At 38.3% G+C, this 21,385-nt stretch overlaps 1 protein-coding gene across 1 annotated transcript in view; it reads right to left on the reverse strand.

Annotated features, from left to right (window-relative positions):
• Positions 1 to 21,385, reverse strand: part of IL7 (interleukin 7) — a 54,200-nt gene that overhangs the window by 12,764 nt on the left and 20,051 nt on the right. The window contains exons 3-4 of the mRNA XM_036736710.1: positions 9,057 to 9,137; positions 7,569 to 7,706 (exon numbers count right to left, since the gene is read on the reverse strand). Of these exons, the coding sequence (XP_036592605.1) occupies positions 7,569 to 7,706; positions 9,057 to 9,137 (219 nt within the window). The remainder of the gene's footprint in view (positions 1 to 7,568; positions 7,707 to 9,056; positions 9,138 to 21,385) is intronic.

The raw sequence follows: 21,385 nt of genomic DNA on the forward strand, positions 1-21,385 counted from the left end.
GATGTTGAAAAAACTAGAGGATGGAGCTGGTCAGCCCCTGTCAGTGATATCTGAGAGATTGGTAGAGAAAAGGAGAGTTATCAATGAACTATTTTTACTTTATTTTTAAAATGGATAGAGAATTGAATTTGTAAACTGTAGGCATGGAGTTGGATTTTAATTACTAAGAAAACTCTAGAATATGTTATTAATGAGATGGTTGGTTCTCATACACACACACGTATATATGTATGTATTAAAAAGATCCATTCTCTAATGGATAGGTGGTCAAAGAATAAATAGTTCTTAAAAGAAAAATCATAAAATAGTGAACAGCTACATGGAAGACTGTCCCAAATCACCAATGGTAAGAGAAATAACAATCAAAACAACCCTGAGGTTTTGCTTCTTGAAGCAAAGTTGACATAAGATGGTCGCAGTCAAAGTTAGAAGGGCTGTGGAAAGATAGGCACATAGTGGTGGAGCAGTGAATTGGTCCATATCATTCCTGAAAACAATTTAGCTTTATGCCAAGAAAGTGACTAATACCCTCTGAACCAAAAAGATCCTTCTATGTCTGTATTTCAAAAGATCAGATACTGAGAGGGTCTATATATGCCAACATAATCATTACAGCACTTTTTGCATTGGCACAAAATTGGAAACAAAGCAAATCTGAATTTATAAAATAAATTATTGTCCCAAATGTAATGGGATATTACTGCAACTTAAAAATGATAAATATGAAAAAGTCAGAGAAAAGCGTGGGTAGACATATGAACTCATACAAATTGAAGGATGCAGATGTGGGAAAATAATATACATGACACCACTTGCTAATGTAAGTGAAAAGAACAGAGGAACAAAGGACGTTGAATGCTGGGTAACTGTAATGAAGAAAATGAAGAAAAGATGAGAAAACAGTATTCTTTTTCCTCTTTGCAAAGGGCAGATAGGCATGGACCATGTAATATACTGTTAGACTTGGTCAATGTGCTGATTAGTTTGCCGAACTGATTTTTCTTTTCTCTTTCTTTTTTGCTCTTTGTCACAAGGGATAATTTTCTGGAGGGTGGGGGAGGGAAAATTCTGGGGGAAAAGGCAATATAAATAATTTTTAAAAAATAAAGAAATGGTTACAGAATGTTTAGAAAAAGAAGGGGTGATCATAAAGAACTATCATGATTAACATTTTAATTTAAAGTTTTGAGTTCCAAATTCTATCCCTCCCTTCCCTCCTCCCTTCAACAGTAAGCAATCAGATATAGGTTACACATGTGTAATTATGTAAAAATTTCCATATTAGTCATTTTGTACAGGAAGACTTGAATAAAAGAAAAAAGGAAAGAAAGTGAAAATAGCATTTTTCAGTCTGTATTCAAACAATATCAGTTCTTTTTCTGGATGGTGGATAGAATGCTTCATCATTAGTCCTTTGGAACTGTCTTGGATCATTGTATTGCTGAGAATAGCTAAGTCATTCACAGTTCCTCATCAAACAATATTGCTGTTACTATGTACAATGTTCTCCTGGTTCTGTTTACTTCACTATCAGTTCATCTAAGTCTTTGCAGGTTTTTATGAAATCATCATGCTTGTCATTTCTTATAGCACAATAATACTCCATTACAATCATACACTACAGCTTGTTTAACCACTCCCCAACTGATGGGCATCTATTTAATTTCCAATTCTTAGCTACCACAAAAAGAGCTACTGCAAATATTTTTATACAAATGGGTCCTTTTCCTTTTTTCTGGATGTATTTGGGATATAGACCTAGCAGTGGTATCACTGGATCAAAAGGTATACACAGTTTTAGAGCCCTTTGGGCATAGCTCCAAATTGCTCTCCAAAATAACTGGATCACAACTCCAACAATGCATTAGTGTCCAAGTTTTCCCACATCCCACTTATTTTTTAGGATTAGGTTATTTGATTTCCTATTAAACTTTAATCTCTTTCCATTGTCTGTTATTGAATGTAGTTTTTATTGCACTATTATCTGAAAAGGGTGCGTTTTTAAAATTTCTGCTTTTCTGCATTTGGTTGTGACTTTTTTACGTCCTAATACATGGTCAATTTTTCTGTAGGTGCCATGCACTACTGAGAAAAAGATATATTGCTTTCTTTTCCTGTTCAATTTTCTCCAGAGATCTTATCATATCTAACTTTTCCAGAATTTTATTCACCTCCTTAACTTCTTTCTTATTTATTTTTTGGTTAGATTTATCTAGTTCTGAGAGGGCAAAGTTGAGGACCCCACTAGTATAATTTTACTATTTCCTCTTGTAACTCATTCAACTTCTCCTTCAAAAATTTAGAAGCTATACCATTTGGTGCATATATGTTTAGTACTGATATGACTTCATTGTCTATGGTACCTTTCAGCAAGATATAGTTTCCTCCTTTATTTCTTTTAATTAGATATATTTTTGCTTTTCCTTTGTCTGAAATCGTGATTTCTATCCCTGCTTTCTTTGCTTCAGCCAAAGCATAATAAATTCTGCTCCAGTCCCTTACATTTACCATGTGTACCTCTCTGCTTCAAATATGTTTCTTGTAAACAATATGTTGTAGGAGTTTGGTTTTTAATCCATTCTGCTATCTGGGTGAGTTCATTCCATTCACATTTATAGTTATGATAACTGCGTATTTCCCTCCATGTTATTTTCACTTAACACCCTCTCTCTTTTACTCCCCACTCTTTCCCTCTTCCCAAGTGTTTTACTTCTGATTAACTCTCTTTCCCAATATATCCTCCCTTTTATCAGTCCCTCCTTCCCCTTCTATTATGCCCATTCTTTTTTTTTTTACTTCCTTAGCAGGTAAGATCGATTTCTATATTCAACTGAGTGTGTATGTTATTCCCTCTTTGAGCCAATTTTGATGAGAGTAAGGTTTAAACTTTGCCCATCACCTCCCCGCATATTCCTCTCCAATATATCTCCTTCCTGCCTCTTTTATGTGGTATAATTTATCCCTCATTCAATCTCCCTCATCCTTCCTCCAGTGCAATTTTCTTTCTTACCCCTTTATTTTGCTTTGTTTTTTTTTGTGGTATCATCCTATCATCTTACATCTACAACCTCTTTCTATATATACTCCTAATTATTCTTATAGTAGTAAAGTTCTTAAGAGATACAAATATTATCTTGCCATATAGAAATATAAACAGTTTAACTTTATTGAATTTCTTATATTCTCTCTTTCTTGTTTCTTTTTTTGCGTTTTTATGTCTTCCCTTGAGTCTTGTATGTGGAGGTCAAATGTTTTATTCAGTTTTGGTCTTTTAATTAGGAATGCTTGAAAGTCCTCTATTTTGTTAAATATCCATTTTCCCCCTGAAATATTATATTTGATTCTGCTGGGCAGGTGATTTTTAGTTGTAATCCTAACACCACTGCCTTCCTGGGCAGGTGATTCTTAGTTGTAATCCTAACACTACTGCCTTCCAGTATATCATATTTCAAGCCGTGTGGTTCTTTAATGTGGAAGCTGACAAATTCTGCATAATAGCTCCATTATATTTGAATTGTCTCTTTTTGGCTACTTGCAGTACTTTCTCCTTGAACCAGGAGCTCTGGAATTTGGCCATGACGGGAATTTTCATTTTGGAATCTGGTCTTTCAGGAAGTGACTGGTAGATTCTTTCAATTTCTATTTTGCCTTCTTGTTCTAATATATCAGAACAGTTAGATAATTTCTTGAAAGATATTTTCCAGGCTTTTTTTTTGATCATGTCTTTTAGGTAGTCCAGGAATTCTTATTTTATCTCTCCTGGATCTATCTTCTAGGTCAGTTGTTTTTCCAACGAGAAATTTCACCATTTCTTCTTCTTCTTTTACTTTTTTATTTTCTCTTTTTGGGGGGGGAGGAGGGAGGGCCAGGCAAATGGGGTTAAGTGACTTGCCCAAGGTCACACAGCTAGTGTATCAAGTGTCTGAGGCTAGATTTGAACTCAGGTCCTCCTGACTCCAGGGCCAGTGCTCTATTCACTGCGCCACCTAGCTTCCCCTATTTTGTTTTATCATAGCTAGATGTCATTAGCTTCCACTTGTTCAATTCTAATTTTTGAGGAATTATTTTCTTTAGTGAGATTTTGTACTTCCTTTTCCATTTGGCCAGTTCTATTTTTTAGGTAGTTATTCTCCTTGGTAAATTTTTGTATTTCTTTTCCCAAGCTACTGACTCTTTTTTCATGATTTTCTTGCATTACACATTTCTTTTCCCAACTTTTCTTCTACTTCTCTAATTTGCTTTTTAAAATTCTTTTTAAGCTCTTCCAGGAATTCTTTTTGGGCCTGAGGCCAAAATACATTTTTCTTTGAGGCATCACATGTAGCCATTTTGACACTATTATTCTCTTCTAAGTTTAAGCCTTGATCCTCCCTGTCACCATACTAACTTTCTATAGACATGTTCTTTTTTTTGGTTTTCCACAAGAAAAGTGTAAGATTGACTTCCAGTGCCAAGATGGCAGAGTGAGGAAGGAACCCTCTGGAGTACTCCCAAATTTCCCTCCAAACAATTAGAAAGCCACCTCAGAATTAAGTTTTGTTTTGCTTTTTTGTTCATTTTTTTTTTGCCTTTTTTTGTGACTTGGTGTTTTTATGTGAGAGTTGGCTCTGGTCCTGCACTGTCCAAAGCTTTTTGTGCTTGAGCTTCAGGGCTTAGCTGCTTGCTTTCACTGAAGGGTAGGTTACCTTTCTAGCTTGTATGGGGGTAGGGGGTGTGGGGGGTGAAGCCTACCTGTTGGCCTCCCCTGGGTGTAAGTGGCCTGCGCATGGGTGGGGCCTTTCTGCTGGGTTGCTATGGAAACAGGGCCTCTCTGTTAGCAGGCCCCAGGAGGTGAGGTTTTGCTATTGGCTAGCCTCATGGTGGTGTTTCACTATTGGTCAGCAATGGGGTCAGTGGGGCTTGTGCTAGGGCTGGGGTTGCTGGGGTGGGGCCTTGTTGTGCTGCCCAGACTGCTCACCTGCCCAGGGGCCTGCTGGTCTGCAGGGGAGCAGGGCTTACCCAGGAAACTGCCCCAGCCTTGGAGCCCTGCTGCAGGCCCCCTGCTGCTCTTGGACTTTGGCTCACTCAAACCCCAGTGAGACCAATCCTTCCTGATGTGCTGGCATCATTCCTCCCTGTTCCCAAATCACTTCTGAGGTGGCTTTCTAATTGTTTGCAGGGAAATTTGGGAGGGCTCCAGAGGGTTCCTTCCTTACTCTGCTATCTTGACATTGGAAATCAATCTTACACTTTTATTGTGGAAAACATGGACAGGTGTGGGTTATATGATATACAATTAGATGGATGGAATGGGTTCAATGGCCAGGCCCAAAGAACAGTTATTAGTCATCGTAGTAGTAATTTAGATCTGAAGATCTTTCCCACCCATTAATAGGCCCTGTGACCTGCTTTCCTCACAGGAAGCCTAAGTTACATGGTGGGAAGAGCTTCCTGACAGGAAAAGGAAGCTATGTCACAGGGAAATGCTGAGAGAGAGAGAGAACAAGTGAGCTGTTACGGCTGTTAATGACCATCGTAACTGTTAGAGCTGAGGTAACCCAAGTCGACCTCTGATAGCTGAACAGAACCTGTACTATGAGTTTGTTTTTGGGAAGACCCCAGCAGGGGGTCAGAGAGGTTTTGGGATGGTGAGGCTCCCTGCTGTGATATTATGTATTGAATGCTTTACTGCTGTGATGAATTGGGGAGATGGTTTATGGAATATGGTTCTCTGGTGTCTGAATAAATGGTTTACCTCTTCTACCTTCTATGTGGAGATTCTCATATACTTCGCAATACAGAACTACAGCGGCATTTTGACAATTATCACCTACATCGTTATTATTGCCTTACTGATACAATCATTCCATATGAACTTGTGGGAAATCTCCAGTGTTCAAGTAGTCTGTACTTAGCCTTCTGTTATTTAACACTATTATCAATTATTTGGATAATATAGATATCATCCTTTATAAAATTTGCAAACAAAGCAAAACTAGGAGGATAGTTAACACTATGACAGTCAGGATTTGAAAATATCTTGACAAGCTAGATCAAGGGGATGAATCAAATAAGATGAAATTTTAATAGGGAAAAATATGAAGGTTTACATTTATTTTCAAGAAACTGACTTCATAAGTACAAGATCTGAGGGTTTTAGTGGATTGAAATGAGTCACTGTTGATACTTGGCAACCAAAAACGCCTATCTGAATTTTGGCTTGATGAACTGAGACAAAGCTTCCAATAATAAGGAAGTAGTGGTCAAATTCTACTCTCCCCTGGTCACAAGATATCTGGTGCACTGTATTGAGTTCTTAAACCACAGTTTAGAAAGGACATTCATCAGCTGAAGGACACTCAGAGGAAGGCTACCAGAATGGCATAGGGCCTCAAATCCATCACAGATGAGGACTTGTGGAAGGAAATGTAGGTGAAACAGAGGCATGGGGGTGGGGCAAGGTGGGGCAGGGTGGGGCATGACAGCTGCTTTCAAGATCTTGGGGGAAGAGAGATTAGACTTGTTCTGTTTTGCCCCAGAAAGCAGAACTACAAACACGTGGAAAGATGAATTGACTGAAGGGGAGGCAAATGCAAAGATGTATAATTAGAACCGATGTCAATAAGAAACCTTCTAATAACAAGCTTGCTGAAGGCAGAATGTGCCGCCTCTTTACAGTTCCCAGATGCTGGAGCAAATACTGTACCATTCACACAAGTGGGTTTGTGTTGGGAATTCTTTTTTGACTGTGAGTTGGTGCAGATGACCTCTGTGTTAACTTCGAACACTGACAATCCATGATTCTGTGACTCTGCTATACATTCATATCCCAGAACAGGTAGGATGGAAGTACAAAAACAAAGAATGTGCTGACACAAGAAAATCTTTTCTATGATTTTCCATTATCAATACTATTGTCTGAACTCAGATAATGCCAGTTAAGATCTCCACAATAAAATATTTTCATGTCCTCTTTGTTATCTTCACATCAAAATCTTTACCTAACATGCCCTGATCATATTACAGCGCAGTTACAGTTTTCTGAAACTTGAAATGCAAAAACATTCCTTAAAAAGTTCAAAACAATGGGAAAAGAGTATCAAAAGTTGTTGGAGAGTAGTACTAAGTAATATGAGGGTAGTAAAGAGGAGTAAATGAGGTTAATGCCGAAGGAGTATTTAGGAAATCAGGAAAATGGAGTTCTATCCACACTTAGCTTATTAAGACTACAAATATGGAAAATAAGCACACACATGCACTATAACCTCCAAATGCCACCTAAATGTGCATTTAAAAGTATTTTAGATTACTTAATATGTAATAATTAATTGCTAAACTTAGTTATGTGTATTATAGAATCAGTTATAATGTATTATTGAATGAATTGAGCATGTTGTAGTGAAACGAATGCTGGACAGGCAATTAGAATGACTTGGGTTCAAATTCTGCCACTTACTAGCTGATTCCAAGCCAGCATACTATTCACTACACCATGCTCGTTGCTCAAGTGTCTCAGAGCTAGAGTATGGTAGCTTTCTACCACTGAGGGGCAGTTTCTTTTGTTGATAAAAAGATATCACTCAACTTACCTCATCACATTTGCATGGCTTCAGCATCTCTAATGCATGATGTGAATATGCTTCTAAGTAATCGTTAAAGTGCTCACTGATATTAGCCTTCACAAGTTGCTTCAACTTACATGTCACATGAACTATAAACATAACTTCCTATTAAAGAGAAAACGGAGAAGTTCTGTCATTCACCTTAGGTCCTCAGAAATTATTAGCTCCGCTAAGGATTCTTGAAGTCCAAAGCTGCCACAATTAGTGATGGCTTCCTCCCACTTTTGTTCTTTATTCCAATAAATCATGTCACTCCTAAAACCACCTGCTCAGTAGACAGCAGCAGGCAATCCTTCCAAACTGATTTAAAAATTACATAATACTTAAACAAATTCTTCTAGTTTTGCTTCCCTATGTTAAAGTATTGTTGCTTAATCTGAGTCACCAAATGATAGTGTTATTAATTTTTAAAACATTGTAATCAAAAGAAGACTTTGGGAAGTAGTAACAGTAACTGCCTACTGGGTTGGGAGTCCTCTCTTCTTCCTGTATTCCGAGCTTCATTCTTCTCCTCCCATTTCTAAGCTCCCTAAGATATAGGTAGTGATCTTCCAACAATCAAGTAACAATTCAAATCCACTGTAAATGAGATTGTTGAAAATTTTAACTTTTCAAAAAATAGTATATAATGTAAATCTTATACAGAATTTATGAAGTGAATTTCGCAATGATGATTTGGAAAAAAAAAACATCAAAAATGAGTACTTAAAAAAAACCCAGATCTCTGGAGGTTTTAAAAAATCACTATTATACCTGTTAGAGGAGACAGTGGTTTTAAAGTTTAGAGAAAATGTTGATGTTTAGAGAAAAATTTAGAGAAAAATTTTCGAAAGCAGGCATCTGAGTTGTACTCATGAAATCAGTACGTGCATGTATATGTAGCTATAATATTTTTATTAATAACAACAAACTTGAAGGACTGCAAAACACTTTACCTATACTATTTGAACCTAACAATTCTGTGAGGTAGATGCTATATTATCCCCATTTTATAGATGAAGAAACTGAGGTTGAGAGAGGTTAAGTGACTTGCCCATGGTCACACAGCTAGTACGTGCAAGAGGCAGGATTTGAATCCATATTTTCCTGTCTCCAAGTCCAATAAATACTCTATCTGCCATACCATGCTGCTCTCACAAGTACTGTCCTGTACAATCTAAAGTTTAAGACACATGACTTCCTTGTTGGTATTTTCAGGTGAAACACTGTAACTTGAGATACAGCAAGCAAAATTTCTACCCAGTCAATACATGACTGCTGATAGATTAAAACTATAAAATAAATCTAAACTACATGTAGACAGAATTGTAGGAATTATGTGTCTAAAAGTACAAATTCCATAAGGCCTACTAAATAAATTGTCTGATAATGCTAACGTTAAAAAAATAAGAAAAAGAAGAAATCTCTAGAGAACTGATTCAGAAGGACATACAAACTCTGAAAAAAATTATTTACCTTATTATCATCACATGTGTGATTTTTTAATGAGCTATATTCTTTATTCGAGCAATTGCTAGCATTATTTGTCATTTTCTCCTGTAACAAATCATATAGAAATGGCATGGTTAACATGAAAAACCTCTAATTAGTAGCAGTTATAAAGTAACAATTTATAACTGATTTTAAAATTATAACTTTAAGGAAAATGTTTAGCAAAAACCTAAATATGCAGGTATATAACAGAACAATCAATTGGGTGAAACATGTGACAAAGTGCCTATATTGGTGCTTATTAGTAAGATAAAGAGCTATGGAGGCTTTAAATTTTAGAATCAAGACTGAAAGGACCTAAAGTCATCACATATATCTCCGTGCCACAAACTTTCAAACTATAATTATAGGAAAATAGAATTAAAGAACTTCCGGCCAATAAAAGTAGTTAAGCAAGCAAGGATTTGGTGGATTACTTCTCTGGCATCTTTAAAAAAAAAAGGACAGAATTATTTGTCTGGGATGTAGGAGTATACATATGAATGATTTTGTTAAGTCTTATTGTCACTTCTAAATGGGATGGTTCAAGGAAAAATAGGCTTCAAATGAAGGAGGGATTTGTAGGAATGTCAAATCAAGTTAACAAACATTTAAGGGCCTACTATGGACCAGGCATTGTGCTAAGCAGTGGGGATACAAAGAGAGGCAAAAAACAGAACCCTACGCTCAATGAGCTCACAGTCTAATGGGGGAGACAACATGCAAACAATTATGCACAAACAAGACACAGATAGGTTAAATCGAAGATAATAACTAATAGCACATATCTCATGCTTTAAGTTTACAAAATGCTTTACATTTATTAAGTCATTTGATCCTCACAACAATCCATTTTACAGAATAGAAAGTGGAGGCTGAAATGTTACACGACTTGCACACAGTCATACAGATAGCTGAATGTCCAGATAGTATTTGAACTCGGGTCTTCTCGACTCCAAGTCCTAGATTCTATCTACTATGTCACCTAGCCACCCCACAAGGGGAAGACACTAAAGGTTATAGAGATATTAGGAAGAATTTCATTTGAAGGAATGACTTATGGAGTTGTACTCTCTCCGTTCAGCAAATTGGATACATTTCCATCGTGATAGACTACTGGGTAGAGATCCTAGAGGCAGGGCTTCTGTGGAATTAAATTCAATTTGACAGATATGATTAAGTGCCTACTATGAACCAAGTATGATGTTAGATGCAAGGAACAGAAAGACAAAAATGAAACATTCCCCGACGTCAAACAGTTTACTTACTAATACAGTGGAAATAAGGGTTGGGAATGTAGGTAACACATACATATAAGGTAAATACAAGATCATTTGTGGAATCAAACACTTTAATGAACAACAATCCCCTCAAGGAGTCATGCACCTTTTGTTAAAGACTTCCAAGAAGAGAGAATTCCAGAAGTGGTCTATTCCAATTCTGGATAGTTCTGATTTTTAGGAAGTTTTTCCTTACACTGCACTTGAAGGAAGCAAGAGCACAAATAATTGTTAAAGTTGGAGAAGAGGATGATGGAAGTCTTCATGAATGAGTGCTGCCCTCTGATCATACACTCCCTTTCTGATCCTTCATCTCTCTCTGTCCAGTGCTTCCTTCTCTATAGCATACAAAGAAGTTCAGATTTCCCTGATCCTTAGGACAGAAAATAATCCTTTGTTTCTGCTCCTTTTTCACATCCAAACTTTTATAAAAAGATGCTTATACATATTACCTCTACTTCCTCACCTCTTATTCATGTCTTGACCCTTTTCAATCTAACATTCCAACCTGAAACTGCATCTGAAAGACACTCTTGGCCAATCCTTCCTACTCTCTGTGTGCATGTGTGTGTGTGTATGACATACACTGAGGTTTCCTTTCCTGTTTTCACCATTCCTTTTCAGTTGTTTTTTGTTAAAGCCTCATCCTGCCTCCTTTGTCTGGGCATACTGTAGGATTCTGGGCCCTACTGTTTCCTCTCCTCTTCTCTCTCTCGTTTCTATACAGGTCACTCCCTAATCTAGATATGCAGTACACATCTCTCTCTGAACTCCAATCCTACATCAACTACTGTCTGGACAAGTCCACCTGAATAATCCATAACAACCAATCAAAGTCCTTATTAAGCACCTGTATGTGGTACTGTGCTGGGTGCAAAAAATGAAACAATCCCTACTCATAAGGGGCTTAAATTCTAATTGGGGAGGCAAAATATATATTGCATAAATATAAAGTTACTAAGTACAAATATATATACCAAGTAGTTGAACATAGGCATCTCAAACACAAAATTTCCACAGGAGACTGTGGTTTTCTCTTAGAAACTTACTCCTTTGGCAAATGTTTCTATTGGTCTACCTGTTCTCAGTATCTCCCCTTTCCAAACCACATTCCACATGGTTGATAAATCGATATTCCTAAAGGACAGGTGTGATCATGTTACTCACCTTATCAAGAAACTTCAGTGGCCCTCTATTGCCTCTAGTATAAAGTACAAATTCCTTTCTTTGTCATTGAGAATCCTTCACAATCTGACTTCAACCTATCTATCCAGATTAAATCGCATATTGCTTACTCCCATTCACACACTGCCCATCCCAGCTAAACTTACATGGCATTCCATTTCATCCTCTGCCTTTGCAGGAAAGTTTTCCCTCCTTACTCTCATCTCATAGAATAAACAGGTTCCTTCTAAGCACAGATTGGATTCCCTCTCCTACAGAAGGCCTTTCCTGATTCCTCTCTCTGCACAGTTTTTAGTGGGACTACCACCTTCCTACTTCTGGATAATGTAGCCCAAGATCGCATTAACCACTTTGGCAGCTATGTGACACCATGCATATTGAGCTTAAAGTTCAGCAAGAAAATGCTTGTTTAGTTATACTTCCCCTATTGTTTACTGGTGAGATTTTTGAATTCCAAGGAAAACTTGTTAGCCCTTCTTCCTTTTAGCTACAACTTCCATCTGCATTCTGGCTTTCTTTAGCAAAATAATGTCAATATTGTTATGGTTCAATTCTTTTAACAGAATTTTCATTTGTTGATCACTGGGCAAAAAGGTAGATTAACAAATAAGTTGATGTTTATAGATGACCCCCAATCTGTGGCTTTTAGCACCCTCTGAGCTTTTTATTTGCTATTCTACCCTTGTTACTGGAGCAACTAACCTACTGGTGATGACCCTCTCTGAACCTAGTCTTGATTTTAGACAGTGGTCTGTTGCTGGTACCATACTCAAAGCTTCTTCACAGTAGTAGAGCCTGCTAGAGCATTTGCTAGGTTGGTGTACCCTTTGAAAACATAGGGTCACCTCTAAACCATGATGAGGCACTGCAGTGAGATTTTGTGAAGGAATACCACTCCCAGTTAACCAGTTTTTATATAGCACTTTAAGGTTTATAAAGTGATTTCCTCTTAGCAACTCTGGGATGTTGGAAACCAATAATAAATATCAATCAACATGTATTTACTAAGTGCCTACTATGTGGTAGGTATCACATAAGAAGCTGAGGATATGAAAACAAAAATGAAGAGGTTCCTATCCTCAAAGACACCAGGGTGCAACAATATACATGCATCCAAGAATATGGAAATACACATGTAGAGCAAGGTAAAAATTTTTTTTGGTGGGAGGTGCTGGCATTTGGGGAGATCAGAAAAAATTTCATGTAGAAGATGGTACTGAATTAAGTCTTGAAAGAACCCTTCAAAGAGGCAGAGATAAAGGAGAATCTTCCAGAGATGCAGTCTATATAACCTCTGCAAAAGAATGGAGATGGAGGAGGTAGAGTGTCCTGTGTTACAAAAAGCAATAATACCAGTTTGACTAGTTAAAAGGATGCATGAAGGAGGCTTGATTGAAGGAACTGGGTATGTTTAGCCTTGAAACGTGAAGCCTGAAGAGGTACATGATAGATGTCTTCAAGTACTCAAAGGGCTGTCATATGGAGAAGGGATTAGACATGCTTTGTTTGTAAAGGGTAGAACTAGGAACAATGAGTAGGGCCAACCTTTGGCTACATGTCAGGAAAATGGACTGAAATGCCTCAGTAGGCACTGGGTTCCATCCTCTGAAGGTCAGCAAGTGCAGGCTGGATGACCCCTTGTCGGGTATGTCATTATGGGGATTCCTTTGGTGAACAGCTGCTGAGGAAGTTTTCAATGCTCAAACTCTGTGATTCTCCATGACTCTTAGGCGAAGATGACTGAGGCTATGAACCTGAATGACAATGAGGATGTTTTTGCCTTTGACATCAATAATAAAGTTAAGGAGTTTGGAAGGAAAGATGTGTTTGATTTTTGGATGTAGTTTGTTTGAGATGCTTGGGGCCATCCAGTTTGAAATAAGTAACTGGTTATATGGGACCAGAACTTAAGAGGAAGACTAAAGCTGGATCCAGGAGTCATCTGCATTGATATAGTAATGAAACCCACGGAAGCTGATGGAAAGGGAGAGAGAAAGAGGGGGAGAGAGAGACAGGGGGAGGGGGAGAGAGAGAGGTGGGGAGGAGAGAAGGAGGAAGAGGAGGAGCAGAGAAGAGAGATACAACAAATGTCTATTGTTGAGTCATTTTTCATTCATGTCCTACTCCATGACCCCCCATTTGAGGTTTTCTTGGCAGAGATACTGGAGTGGTTCACCATTTCCTTCTCCAGCTCATTTTACAGATGAGAAAACTGAAACAAACAGGGTTAAGTGACTTACCCAGGGTCACAACTAGTAAGTGTCTGAGGCCAGATTTGAACTTAGGAAGAGGAGTCTTCCTGATTCCAGGCCCAGCACTCTATTCACTATACCAAAAGTTAGAGAATGATAAATAGATAATGATCTAGGAGGCAGACTGAGGAGAGGTCACATATATAGCTGCACTAAGACAGAGCAGTGTCACCAAAAATGCCAGAGGAGAGACTATCCAGGAGGAATATCAAATCAAATGTTGCAGAGAGATCAAGAAGGATAAGGACTGAGAAAGCTTCAGATTTAGCAATTAACAGACAATTGGTAATTTTGGAAAGACTCATTTAAGTTAAATGATGAAGTTGGAAGCCAGAATGTAAAGGGTTGAGAAGGGACCACTAAGATATATATATATATATATACACACACACACACACACATATATATTCCAACTCTCAAATTCTATGATTCCATGACAATGTGCCATACCAGGAATTCTTAATGTGAGGTCCATGAGCTTGTTTTGAAAAGTATTTTGAGAACTTTATTTCAATATAGTTTCCTTTGTCATCCTATGTACTTTATCTTATGCATTTAAAAACATTATTCTGAGAAGGGGTCCATTCTGTTAAAATGGCCCATGACACACACAAAAAGGTGAAGAACTCTGCTCCATGCAAAACAGATGTTTGATAATGTGTATTGGTGCTGACTTTCTGTAAGGACTTCTCTCAACACCAATCTTGGTTTTTGTTTGTATTGTTTAATATCACAGGACTGTCACAGTTCATATAAAAACCTGTCACATCAAAATCACATCCTTGGCGTCAACTGGATAAATTCGTTAGCTGTCCTTGGAAGGCATTTAAGTCATATAAATTTGTAATCTGCCAGTAGTTTCCTTAGCACTCTAGTCAAAAATTAAAATTAATTTATATAAACCCAAAATAGTACACTTCTGCTTCTTTGATCCCGTGACTTTCTTTTCTGAGTATACTGCTTACCACATTCGAATCACTTAGTCATAGAACTTTTACAGCTTGAAGGACCCTAAGAGATCATGTAATTTAAATCTCTTTCTTTTGTAGTTACTTGCATATAACTTTGATGTTCTCCACTAAAGGCTAAAATCCTTTACAACAGGGGCTACATTTGTTTGTCTTCATATTTCTAATAATGCCTAGCACAATACTTAATAAGCACTTACTCAATAAATGCTAAAGTATTTATTTAATGAATGAAAAATGAAGGGGAATTTGGAAATAGGATTGGCTCCATGGCCTAGGTTATGTTCAATAAATGTTTTTTTTCATCTCTCTTCATTGTTTCTCTTTTTCTACTTTACTGCCTCCCAAATGAAGGACTGAAGTATGATTCTTGGGACAATACTTCATCAGATCCATTCACATGGTTTCTTCTTGCAATAGACAGAACAGTGGTAACAAACTCAAATGAGAATAGGTTGGTGGAGACCAAACCAGACATAAGGTTCCCTGCAACCATATATTGACTTAGAAAAACATATATTAACATAATCTACACTCTATTGCAGTTTTATTTATTTTGTTAAGTATTTCCCAATTATATTTTAATCTGGTTTGGCCAGCTGGCCACATTTGTTTCCTCTGGTGTACATCAGAGCCCAGCCACATCTTCTCATCCTATTTAGTCCCTGTCTTCCTGTACATCCTCCACAAAAAGTCTACCAAAAGTAGGAGGTGGGAGGTCTTCTTCTAGGTCTCTTAACATGTCATTTATTAGTGTGACACTTATTGGGTCCATTTGCTAACCCTCCCTCTTACTATGTGACTGCCCCCTCTCCTTTTCCAAGAAAACCTTTCCTTAATATCTTTTTGCTACTCTCAGTATTAATCAATTGAGAGCATTTATTAAGTTCAATTATGTGTCAGAGATTGTGCTAAACACTGTGACCACAAAGACGAAAACAAATCAGTATACTCTCTAGGAACTTACATTCTAACTCAAGTAATCATTGACCATATGCTGCAGTAGCCTACTTGCAACCTTCATACAGAATCTCTTCCTTTGAGCCATCCACAAGGTTTGCTTCTTTGAAGACTGTGGCATATCTTGATTTACAGTCACAGCATCACTGGGAACATCACTAGGAAAATAACTTAATGTGCAAGTTGGGATGGGGGGGAAGGTAGTTATTCTGACTGTCCACTCCTACAGTGGAAGCCATCACAGAAAGCACAAGGGCAGCTATTAGAAACATCGAGGTATTAATGTGATGATATACTGTGTCTATGTTATGAAGTGTGAAAATTTCATTAACTGGATTAGAAGGGTGGGGTTAGGGGACTGGCAGGCTGAATATTGGTCAGATCCATTGAGATCTTCAAATGGCTAAGCCTGCAAAGACCTTGAGTCATTTAACATGATTTAAGAGTTTAAGAGTATCCAGGCACAACAGCTTTATGGAATGGGTTTTGCTGAGTTACTGTTGAGTTGTTTCAATCATCTCCGACTCTTTGTGACCCCATTGGGGTTTTCTTGCCAAAGACACTGAAGTGGTTTGCCATTTCCTTATCCAGTTCATTTTACAGATGAGGAAACTGACACAAACATGGTTAAGTGTCTCCCAGGGTCACACAGGTAGCAAGTGTCTAAGGCCATATTTGAACTCAGGAAGATGGGTTTTCCTGATTCCATGCCTGGCAATCTATCCATTGTGCTACCTAGCTGCCCCTGGAATGAGATCACCGAAATTATACAACAGGAGATGGGCAGAGGGGGTTTGGAGAATGGGAGATGCTCTCTGCCTAATCTGACATAACATTTAGCAGGAGGAGACATACCATCCAGTATTTTGAGAGTTTATCAATTTGAGCAAGCCCAGGAAGCAGCCAGCAGCTTTACAAGAGATACATACTCTTCAGACAATCATAGACATCAAAAGGCAGGGACTTAAGAGAGGGATTATCTTGAAGGAAGGATCATGATCCCTTAGTAGTAGAGAAGAGAGAAGGCCATGGATTCAAGATAGAACTAGCCCTGGAAATGGAGAATCAGGCTTCAGAGGGAAGCAAAACCAGTGAGCCTGGCAGAAAAGTGAACTCAGTGAGGAACTGCATGAGGATGTCATAAGGAGAGAAATGATACTGGAGAGCCATGAGTCGCCCTGGATACACAGACTTCCTTACTACCTTCCTTACTGTCTACCACTACGTGTGCCTCACTACCACTCCAAGTTTGTGACCACTCTTCTCATGAGCATTGTGTATACTTGTGAGACAGTATGTCCCAGACTTACGGGAAAATATTTTGCAATGAATTTTGCTGTGCTATCTTAATAAAAGACTTTGCTTTGAGCTACTTTGAAGTTTCCAGCAGACTATCAAAGGTAATCTCACCAGCAAGGGTTTGTGAGCTATAGTTTTGGGTGCAGCCACTTATGGGGTGCCCAGGTGAGGGACTCAGCAATCAGAAGGGCCCCAGGGTGGAGACAATTCTAGTGCGGAGAAGGTAGCTAGCCATGATGTGGAAAAGTCTGGCCTGTTATCCTGGCCTAAAAGGCCCTGCTCCTGCCTTAGTACCTATCCAATTCTTCCCCTCCTTTGAGCTCTAATTCAGGTCCTATTTGTTCCATAAAATCTAATCATTTAATTATATTTCTACCTTGTGCACTTAGGAAAAAAACAGAAACAAAAAACTTTGAACATGTATACATTTTATTCATTCAGTTCCCAGTGGTAGAAGCCCTGTCCTGTACCAAACAGACATGGTACAGTTAGTACTCAGTAAGTATTTGCTGAACGAAAGCAAACAATGGCTCTAATCTTGCACAAGTGATGGTTGATATCAATGCTTATGGTATTAAAAAATGTTCTACTGCATTTAAAAATATCCTTTAATGCTTAATCCTGTGTTTTAGAAAAGTCTTGAGGTAGAAATTCTGCTTATAGTAACATTATCCACGCCCCAAACTATAAATGGTTATCCAGCTTTGATTGAAGACTTCCACCAAGCCTGAACCTACTGCTTTCTGAAGCAGGCCATTCCACTATTGAACTACTCTCATTATTAGCAAACTGTCCAGCGAGACAAACCAAAACCTCTTTTTCTGTAACTTTTATTCTGAGCCTAATCCCTTTTCCAGATGGAAACTGCTCCAGTACTTGAAGACATACATTTAGTAAGTACTTACTATGTGCTAGGTGCTGTGCTAGGCACTGAGGTCACAAGGCAAGGCACAAACGTGGTCCTGGACCTCAAGGAGAAAACATTCTGATGGGGGGAGACAATTGTAAGGTTAATGGGGAATAAGATCTTCCCCAACCATCAACAGGCCTCATTTGGAGCCCATTAAGGGAAGCTTGCTTGCTTGCAGGAAGGCTTACACACCTTTTTAATTTCTAATTAGGCACTGACCCTAAAGAGTATATATTCTGAGAAGTGAGCTTTTACTCTGGGAGCTCGCTTATGAGAAAGATGTTGTGATTCCCTGGTTGAGACTCTCAGTGGCCGTATGTTTAGAGCTCCCAGACTTCTCCGAGGTAAAGGCTCTCTCGATTCAGTGGTAGATATAAAGCTTTGATTCAGGCAATAAGGCCTTGTCTGTTGGTTTTTATTTCTCTTTATGTTTTTTTCTATGTAATTAAAGAAGATCATTGACCCCTTTTAAGTTGCTTTCCTTAGTAAAGCACATCTAAGAACCTGTAGTAGCAGCCATCCTGGGTATGCCCGTGTGGTTGCCGTTACAACATGCAAAACATTGTGTATATAAAAGACATCTATATCTATATATAATGTAAATATATACATATATGTATACATACATATATTTGTGTGTGTGTCTATGTGTATATATGCGTGTGTGTGTGTATGTGTGTATAGATCTATCTATCAGCTAGGTGGTGCAGTGGATAGAATGCTGGATCTGGAGTTAAGAAGACTCATCTTTGTGAGTTTAAATCTGGCAGAACGCATTAGCAGTGGGAGGAATTAGGAAAGACTCCTTGCAGAAAGTAAGATTTGAGCTGACTTTTGAAGGAATCCAGGAAAGCCAGGAGACAGAGGTGTGGAAGAAGAGCATTCTATGCACAGGGGAGCATTAAGGGAAAGGCAGAGTGTTGAGATGTAGTGTTCTGTGTGAGGAACAAGAAGAAGGTAGTGTTAATGAACTGTAAAGTTTGTGAATGGGAATAGAGTGTAATAAGGTTAGAAAGTTAGGGAGGGGCTGCATTATGCCAAGCAGGATTTTAGAATTGATCCTGGAGGTAATAGGGAGCAACTAGATTTTTATTTATTTATTTACTTCCTACCCCTAAAATAAAATCTTTCCTTCTCCAGGATATACACTTGCAGTTTCTTTAACTAAAACACAATATCCCACATGCATTTTCATGCTTTCTTATTCTTTTCCTCCAATCTGTTTCAAAATGTCAACCTCACAAGTATAAAACAGGTGAGTGGGGTATAGCTAGATAGCAAGTTCACCTCGAAAAAAGTTGTAGGTTTTAGTGGACTTCAAGCTCCTTATGAATTAACATTGTGATATGGCATTCGGAAAAGCTAACACAATCTTATGTTACATTATGAGAAGTACATGGATGAATGTCTTTGGACACAAAAAGCACAGACTAGGATCTGATCTCTCTCTTAGTCTAGTTCATTCCTCACAACTCTATGCTCCTTCTTGTACTTCGTTCTGATAAAAGTATTAAAATGGTTTACTATCTGTAATTCAAGTCAACACAACTTACTATGACAAGATTTATAGCTTTAGTGCTGCATGGCCTCAGAGGCCACTCCCCTCATTTTAGAGGTGAGGAATTTGAGGCCCAGGAAGATTAAATGACTCTCACAGTGTCACACAAGTTGTAAATCCTAATGAAACCAAGTCCTTTGACTCCTTCCATCATACCATACACTTCATGGCTCTTAAGGGTCTACCACAAGCGTTCCTGGCCCAAATCCATTTACATGTGCTAGATGGTGTCTTTTACACTACTTCTTGAGTGTCAGACATAATGGGCAATATTCCACAGCTACATACCATGAATCTTTCTATTGCCTTTTGAGCCACCACCTGCCATTTTGATTTTTCTAAGATTTCCATGGTTCAAAGCCATACAGCATCTAGGCGAGCAGTGATGTTCAAAAGATAGAGCTGTTGTGGCAGGAGAAGTGTGGAATGTTTGAGAACAAAGAGCAGTTTCCCAGATGTAATCCTGGCTATTTGCCACTAAAGCCCAATTTTGATGACTCACAGTGCTTTGGAGCTTACCTTGTGTACTCAAAGGCTAGGCATGTTCTGCAATACCTTGACAAGCAGAAAAGTCTTTTGAGCATGGGCCTAGTGATAGACAGTTATTTCTTTTGTCCAAGAAGCAAGATAAATAATTTCAAAGTGGCCCATTACATCAAGGCAATGCAATTTTCAATCATGACAACTCTTGAAGATCATCTACCAAGTCACAGATGGGGGTGAACACACCATCAAAGTCACAGATTCCTGAACTACTGAAGAAGTTGCAGACTTCTCCCTTTTATTAAATTCTGGGCCTATCTCATTCCCCACTTTCAGTGCTAACTATAGATTTAACAGAGAGGGGCTCTGTAGTGGTCTGAGGCTTAATGAAATTAATACCATGTTTTCTGAAAGTATTAAAACCACCAGAGGAAGTGTACTACCATATTGAATGAATCCTCTATGGAGAATTTATTTTTTTTGACAGGGCAATTGGGGTTAAGTGACTTGCCCAAGGTCACACAGCTAGTACATGTGTCAAGTGTCTGAGGCCAGATTTGAACTCAGGTCCTCCTGACTCCAGGGATGGTGCTCTACTCACTGCGTCACCTAGCTGCCCCTTCTATGGAGAATTTATGACAAGATATGGAGAAGAATTATATCGTCAACCAAGCAATCAATCAATAAGAAGTTATTAAGTGCCTACTATGTACCATCATCGGTACCACAGATACAAAAATGAAATTGTCCCTGCCCTCGAGGAACTTACATTCTATTGAAAGATGAAGCATGTAAATTTATAAGAATTTAAAACGTAGACAAAATAAATTCTGAGGTAGTTTTGAGAGGGAGTGCACTAGCATTTGAGGGGGGAGCATTAAGAGAGATTTTCATGCAGAAGGTGGTTTTTGAGCTGAATCTTGAAGGAAACCACAGATTCTGAAAGGAAGAAGTGGTGGAGGGGAAGAGTACATTGCACAGGCATCAGGAGGAGCCAGTACAAAAGCCCAGAGATGGGAAAAGTACTGTATATGTAGGAAAGTAGAAGGGCATGGCTGAATTGCAGTGTTTGAAGAGGAAAACATATATATATATATATATATGTGTGTGTGTGTGTGTGTGTGTGTGTGTGTGTGTGTGTGTGTGTGTGTGTATATATATATATATATATATATATATATATATATATATATATATACACATACATAAATACTAGTAAGGCAACAGGGAGAGAGGGTGTGGAGAGATGGAAATGCCTAACAGAGAAGTTTATATTTGATCCTAGATCTAATAGGGGACCATCTAAATTTATTAGTAGGGGGAATAACATGGTAGAACCTCACTTTAAGAAAGTCACTTCAGTGGATGTGTATAGGATGGGTTGGAGTGGGATGATGCTTGAGGTAGGGAGACCAAAGA

This window comes from Trichosurus vulpecula, chromosome 1 (genome assembly GCF_011100635.1).
Source record: "Trichosurus vulpecula isolate mTriVul1 chromosome 1, mTriVul1.pri, whole genome shotgun sequence".
Classification (NCBI taxonomy): domain Eukaryota; kingdom Metazoa; phylum Chordata; class Mammalia; order Diprotodontia; family Phalangeridae; genus Trichosurus; species Trichosurus vulpecula.